Source organism: Chelonoidis abingdonii, chromosome 2 (assembly GCF_003597395.2).
Source record: "Chelonoidis abingdonii isolate Lonesome George chromosome 2, CheloAbing_2.0, whole genome shotgun sequence".
Lineage (NCBI taxonomy): Eukaryota > Metazoa > Chordata > Testudines > Testudinidae > Chelonoidis > Chelonoidis abingdonii.
Genome location: NC_133770.1, coordinates 272,711,570 through 272,719,592, shown reverse-complemented (window position 1 = coordinate 272,719,592; position 8,023 = coordinate 272,711,570). Strand labels below are relative to the sequence as shown.

The window sequence follows — 8,023 nt, the reverse complement described above, 5'->3', positions numbered from 1 at the left end:
GATAACGCGGTTAGTTCAAGTCAGGGGAGGATGGGGCCTGTTCTAGCAGGTAGAGGGTGTGAAAACCAAGGGAGGAGAAACTGGTTCTGTAATTGAGCCATCTCACAGTCTTTGTTTAAGTCAGAGCTGATGGTTCTCACTGAGGACTGTCTGGATATGTGGATACTCTCTACTGCAGACCCTATGCCACCGAGCACCCAGCTATGCTCCGTGACACACTTGAATTTGTCTGAGGGAAGACTACAATGCATTGGTCACGGTCCCAGAAAACAGACATCTAGACACCATGGATGTAGAGGTCTTCTACAACCAAACATCCACCCACGATGACATACAAGGCTGTCACGAACAGTACCTGATGGTGCGCAGCAGGCAACGGCTGCTGAGGCTCTCTCTGCTTTATACTCACAGCACAACTATTTCAAGTTAGATGACAATATATATCTGCCAGATAGTGGCACTGCTGATGGCACGGCCGGCATGGCCGCCACAATACACATATTTTATGCGGCTGAGCTGGAAAAGCTGCCTCAGCTGCTCGTCGAGTACGTCCGTCTCTACAATGCTACATTGATGAATCTTCCACATGCTGGACCCATGAAGGAGACTCTAGAAAGAATTCCCCAGATTTTCAACAACTTGCCACCGCACATTAACTCAGCTCGAGCCAAGTCTACATGGGGAGGCTCACTTTCTAGAGCACCACGGTGCAATAGTGATGGCCACATAACCACCTGTATAAAACCTACCGACCGGCTATGCCTACTTCAGTGATCCAGCTTCCTCCCCGGGCACATTCACATGACATTGTCTACAGCGAAGCATGCGGTAGCAATAGCTCTGCTCTAACGCTCAGAGCAGAGACACACTACAAAATCTCCTGACGCGAACATCCAAAACTACAATACCGCATGAGGAAATAGGAACTAGATCAACAGAGCCAGACGTGTCCCAGAAAGCCTGCTCCTGGCAAGACGAAACCAAGAACGAAACCAGCAGGACTCCACTGCCATCACATACAGGCCGGAGTAACGACGCTCACGCAGCATCAGGGCTACACATGCCTGGACATGATTCCAACTTTCACAGGTTTGGGTGGCAGGCGAATCCTTTGGCCCACAGACAACGCTGCCACAGGCTGAAACGTATTCTCAACCAGCAACTGCACACGCACCTAGTAACTCCTACTCAGGAACCAATCCATGCAACAAACTCGATGCAACTCTGCCGCACATGAGTTACAGCCAGCGACGCCAATCAGGACTAGGACCAGAATCAGGCCATACCATCACTGTTTCATTCACTGCACGTCCACCAATGTAATATAGCCATCATATGCCAGCAATGCCTCTGCTATGTAATCGGCCAAACTGGACAGTCACTAGGAAAAGGATAAATGAGCACAAATCAATATCAGGAACGGCATATGCAAAAACTGTAGGAGAGCACTTCAACCTCCCTGGCCACACTGTAGCAGGACCTTAAGGTGGCCATCTGCAGCAAAAACTTCAGGACCAGACTTCAAAGAGAAACTGGCTGAGCTTCAGTTCATCTGCAATTTGACACCATCAGCTCCGGACTAAACAAAGACTGTGAATGGCTTTGCCAATTAAGAACCAGTTTCTCCTCCCTTGGTTTCAAACACTCTAGCTTGCTTGCTAGCATATATATACCTACCCCTGGAAATTTCCACTACCTGCGTCTGACGAAGTGGGTATTCACCCACGATAGCTCACGCTCCAAAACGTCTGTTAATCTATAAGGTGCCACAGGATTCTCTGCTGCTTTTACAGATCCAGACTAACACGGCTACCCCTCTGATACTTGTAAATTGCAAGATTCACACTGGAGAGACAGATCTCAATCAACCAGTCAAATGCAGATGTAGAAAGATGCTTTGGGCACTGATAGCATCTGAGACTTCAAGAATAATGGGGTATGCAGACACACTGCTCTTCCTTGACACATGTTAACATATATCCCTCATGAACAGGAGTAGAAACCACCTCTTGCAATGATATATACACGTTCCCTTATTTGCCTTCACTTCTGTCTTGTCTCAATTAAGCCTTGACTAATGCACTGTCATCTAGCTCTCTAGACCTTACTTAGAAGCTGTAACAATAAAAATTCGTATTAGGATTCTTAAAGTAAATGGCACTTTCATGTTGTTTGTGCCTTATAGAATTAGACATTAAGACAGCAGAAGAAAGCATTGCCTTATCTCTTTTGTTCCTTTTGTTAGTAAATTGAATACAAATTGTTCTAATGACATTGGCAATTAATGTTGTAAATATTATAAAATAATATTTTCCAACAAACCCATAGGGTTGATTTTTTTCTCCTATAATGTTAATTTAACCAAAATTTATAGACAAGGATGACTTAAATTGGGTTCCTAATTCCGTATTTAAGCCACCTAAATGAATGCGGCTGTTTCAGAAGTGCAGGGTACCACTAGTCCCATGAAAGTGAAGAGTTTTGCAGTGACTCAGCACCTTTTCAAACCAGCTGTGTTTATTTAGGTATCTACTTATTGTAGGATTCCATTTTTAGGCACCCAATTTTGAACGTTTAGGCCTTTCTCCACGATATTATGAAGACACTTAAATAGTGTGCAAGCCTCTCTTCTTATTAGAAAACACACCTGAGTTGTATTGTTAATAATATTGTACATTATATGTTATGTTGAGAAGTGATTCAAATGATCTGTTTGGATAATGTTCAGGCTATTAAATCCATAGAGATACCCTATATGAATCAGTTCTTGCTGCTTCACTCATAAAAAGAATCTCTTGTACATATCATATAATGTTGTTCGAATTTTCACCTTATAATGGCAATAAAAATGAGGCACAGACTATTTCTGAGAGATTATTGATGAGCTGAAGTAGATGGCAGAATTTTAGCCCATCACATCCTCCTTGAGAGGCATGAATCCTTGGTAAGTATGTTCCTGGCACCTTGAATATGACTATTGAAATAAATACTATTAATTTACATTAGGTTTGTTAATCCTCAACATTTACATACATGTTACATTTAATTTGAATAAGATTTAAAATCTGAAATGTTGATTATGTTTACATCAGTGTAATTCTAATGCAGCTATTTTATATATATATGTCTGTATGTGTGTGTATATATATTTGTGTGTGTGTGTGTGTGTTTTCTCAACCCTAGATTTCAGACTGAACTGAATTATGATGTTTTGGAAGTTCACGATGGACCAAATCTCCTGTCTCCACTTCTGGGTTCCTACAATGGTACACAGGTCCCACAGTTTCTGTTCAGTAGCAGCAATTTCATTTACCTTCTTTTTACAACAGACAACAGTCGTTCTAATAATGGATTCAAGATTCACTATGAAAGTAAGTAATGATTAACTGTATGCTTTTGTCCCCCCCCCCCATTTAAACACACATGTACCCATGTGCATACACAAATACACACAAATTTTGTCCCCATCTGTACTATCCTGAACTACTCCTACCATCCATTCACCTGAAGAGGATTTGGTGGGATTCTTTCCAGAGCCCACTAAACCTTTCCTTTATCAGTCAAAACAGTTTAACTGCTGAGCAACATGCAAGACATTTCCTCAGGGTTTGCTGCTGCTGATTTTGTACTCCCACTGCTTACTAGTTTAATAAACAGAAGACTGAGATTGGAGTCAATGGATGATAATTTTATATCTTGTTATCTTTTCTTTTTGACAGCTAGTACAATGTTTTTTTGTGTGTACAAAACTATGTAAAATCAGTGACTATGATAACATTATGGAAGTATAGATCACAATGTTCAGACTTGGTTGGGCATTTATATCTATGCTTTGGCACCTGAATTAGTGGCTTGATTTTCGGAGGGGCTGAGTATGTGCACCCTCACTAAAGCTAATGGGAGTTTGTGTTGCTCAGACCCTCTTAAAATTAGGCAATTTATTAATTAATGCCTAAATATAGATGTAGGTCTGTAACTTTAGACCTACAAATATGAAGCTTTTAGTTAGAGCTCTCTTCAAATACATTATTATTATTATGTTATTTTTCTCTATACAGCTCTAATGATTATCACACTATAGAAAACATCTCTCAATCTGAAAATATATCTACAAAGTGAATTCATAAATATTAATATTTGATCTTGTCCTTTACTTTCTACATAACTCAACTCTATGGTGAATGTTAATGGTAAATTAAGTTCTTCTTAGGCATTGAGTCATATTCTGATGTCACTTTCAGCATGACCTACATATTTCAGATTGTAGTATACAGTAATTGAAATGAAAAATGTCATAATAAAACTTTCTCATTTAAATTACTCAGCAATGGTGTTCTCTCTTGGAAACAGTGTGTGTGTATCTATCTAGGGAAACTTGCCAGGTACACAAGGAAAGTGTTGAGATATGTTCCAAGGTGGTAGGAAGGATGGCATTCTTATAATCTTTTTTTAAATCACTTGGCAAAAATGGTTTTGCAATGGACATCAACTTAGTTATTTTGTGTGAACAGCACTTTATATAGCAGACCAGTGCACAACTCACTGACCTTGGCAGCATTACATAGGTCACATTCTCACATGAATAAACTGTTCTTGAATGACTTCTTCATTGTACTCAACATCTATTTAACATCAGGCATGTAGGTCTTCTGCTTCCAACTTTTTTTCTTCCACACTAATGGTTACTGGAACTACTACAAGAGAACAATTCCCACATGATCTTATTGTTTAAGATCATTTGTGACCCTTTTACATTATCCCAGAAAAGTAACAACACTGGTGTTAAGGTACAATGTATAAGGACTAACTTCTATCGCACAAAGTTCAGGCTGCTACAAGTTCCTGTAGGCACTATCTGAAGCCTGCTTTCAAAGTGTCTGCAGTTGATCTAAGAAAATCTGCTAGCAGTTATAAAATGTTTTGTGTTTCTCCTCCCTGGGCTTTTTCTTGTACCTGATGGATAATTGAAGATCTGCCCCATTTTTTTCAGCTTTAATCACCTTGATGTATTTTAAAGCCCAATGTCCTTTCATCCAGAAAGACTGGATGGTACTTTATCAAAATCTATCAGTGCCTTTCCTTATTCATCTGGAGGCATAACTGTTGAGTGACACAAGTCACTGTCTCTGCTCAGCATTTGAGCACACCATATCTTCACTGTACCCTGCTTCAGCTTGCTGGGAAGTGAATTGTGAATCTCTGCCTGACAGTGCAGATAAATATTATTTCTTGTTTGGAAACATATGGAACAAATTGGAAGTGTTTAAAGGAAATTGTTATGGTTGACTGGCCACAAAATTGAACTACCTTCACAAAGGTTTGTCTCAGCTAGACCCTCAGGAGTCCCTCCTTTAATTTTCCTTTATAAAGCACTTCTTCTCCTATGTAGAATTGCCTTCACAGATCTCCACTCTTGCAGTCATACTCTTTGGCATACAAATCCAAGACTGAGAATCTGCAGAGATAATACCATTAGAGAAGTTAAGTTATTGGTAAATAACTTAGATGACCTCATCACTAAACACAATGTGTGTGCCCTATTGTGCAGTACTTTTTGTTTTCTGTATGTCTACATCATAATATTTTACGGTATCATGAATTATTGGTTTAAAAAAATAAGAACAGTATAATAAAAAATTACATGCAGAACTGCTGTCAAAATATATCAATTTTTGGACCAGATTATTACCATTTAAGGAATATTTTTCCATTAATGACCTGAATAATTTCTCTTGGAAGAAAGTTATTGTTCATTTGACATTTAATTACATCTACAGTGTAAGGCTCAATAATAGATGAGACCCATATATTGTTGCATAACTATATAAAATATATTGATACATAACTCAATCATAGACAGATAAGGGGGACAGTATTTCAGGTATGCCCTCAAAGCAATATTGTACTTTGGGGAGGGAAGAGAGGAATTATCTGCCAGATTCATAGTCATGCATTTTTCTCTTGGTATAGGTTTTACCATAGAGTAGATAGGAACCTTATGAGCCTCAGACAGGGTTTTCTGCCCTCCACCCCGTTCCCAATAACCAAAATACTGAGGCATTGATTCAGGAAAGCAGTTACATACATACTTAAACCCATCGCTGGTCAGGGCAGCACGTAAGCCCAAAACTTTAATAGACCTTAAACACATGCTTAAAATCAAGGGCCTGAATCATGTAAATTGAATATGCAGAGTAGCTTTCTGATACTCTTTCTGTTCCCTTATGCACGCAAATAAATGGTGTCTCACCTAATCACAACTAAAGTTCAGAATTGTGTATGCATCCATTCAAATTCTTCTAAGGCTCCTACCCTTTCAGTACACGTTATCCTATTTGCTTTGTCCTGGGTAAGAATATAAAAAAAGCTCCATCAATTTCATATACATATATTTTGAGGTGCAAAAGTCTACACTTACTGCAAATGAAAAATTCAGAAGACAAAGTCATTAAATATAATGTACTACCAAAGTAGTTTGTCCATCCTATTAGAAATGAACCAAATCTGTGATTTTATTTAAAATTGTCTTTTTAATATGATTTTTTATTTTCTAAGATAATTATATTGGCAATGAAATATGTATTCAAACTATAATGACACATTCAGAATATACATCTTAACACTATATTTTATAAAGAAGAAATGTGATTCAGTAGTTACTGTTCTGTTGACTATCCACTCAGAGTAACTGAAAGGTGGTAGCTGTCCCATACTCAGGCTTTTTCCCTTCTCATCTGATTCTTCCTGGTTCACCTCATGTTCTTCAGACCAGCGAGCTTCTAACTGACTTTCCCCTATGGGTAATATTAGTTAGCAATGGCTCCTTTACAGCATCCAGCTTTTCCACCATCCTATTGGTATCTGATGCCTTTCGCTGCCTTTGTTTTTCTGTACTGTTGAAATTATTTTTTCTTCTACCTTGCTGGGATAGAGTAGAAAGTTCTTGCCCAACCATTCTCTTTGTGGTGGACTACACACTTCCCTTTTCTGGTGCTTTAACTTTTTTCTTCTAAGTATACTTATTCCATTACTGGTACTGATTTCAGAAGCAAAACAATCTATCACGCTTTTCCTTCAAATATCTCGGAGAAGTTTCCTAGATTCAGTTCTTAAGGTTTTTGGTTTGTTTTCTTTTAGTTATAACACTTTTGGCAGCAAAATGTATTCTTTGGATTGTTACAAAAAACAAAACAAAATACCAAATCAACCAGCCAATTAACCAACCATATAAGATTCTGAATAGGAAATAAAATCAGAAAATGATGTTTGCTTTCTGCAATAGATGCCTTTCTGTTTGTAGCTAGAATTCTCTGAAATGTCATTTCCATTCGTATATGGTCTATTAATGAACTTTCTGTTTTGTTTCCTTAACTGAAATATTGAGATTTGTTTTTCCCTTTTGTGTTTTTCCCTCCCTGTTTTTTCATACTGGAATTATGCATAATCAGTCTTTCTTGTTGAGAAACAAACTTCAAAGATTCAAATTTTGTGACACATCTAAAATTAAGCAGTCCCTTGTTCTTTCCTCTTCGGCTCCTTTTCTCCTCTTCTCCGTTTCTGCAGCAGCTCACATAACAAGTGAATGTAAGATGTTAGGCTATTCAGTTACACACACAAGCATAGGCTAAGACAACTTAGCTAAATATGTGTATAATAGTGGTTTGCTGTTTTTTTCCAGCAGAGCTGAATACTTTTTAAAATATAGTACTTAGTTTTTTGTCATGTTTCCTTTGCATTCCAGGTGTAACAGTGAATACCTATTCTTGTTTGGATCCTGGCATACCAGTTCATGGACGTCGTTACGGTCATGACTTCTCTATTGGTTCCACTGTATCATTTAGTTGTGATCCAGGATACAGGCTGAGCCATGAAGAGCCTCTGCTATGTGAAAAAAACCATTGGTGGAGCCACCCGCTTCCAAATTGTGATGGTAAGAATGAATTAACTAGTGTGGCAATTTGCCGGTACTGTTCTGCTGGGTCTCGCGCTTTCTCTTCTCTGGGGTAGGTTCAGGGCGCTATTG

General features: G+C 38.5%; 1 protein-coding gene across 4 annotated transcripts in view; it reads left to right on the top strand.

The window, feature by feature from the left end:
- CSMD3 (CUB and Sushi multiple domains 3) overlaps positions 1 to 8,023 on the top strand; it is a 1,318,842-nt gene that overhangs the window by 847,451 nt on the left and 463,368 nt on the right. For all 4 annotated transcript variants that reach the window (XM_075063193.1, XM_075063192.1, XM_075063195.1 and 1 more), the window contains 2 exons: positions 3,184 to 3,371; positions 7,742 to 7,930. In XM_075063193.1, coding sequence (XP_074919294.1) covers positions 3,184 to 3,371; positions 7,742 to 7,930 — 377 coding nt within the window. The remainder of the gene's footprint in view (positions 1 to 3,183; positions 3,372 to 7,741; positions 7,931 to 8,023) is intronic.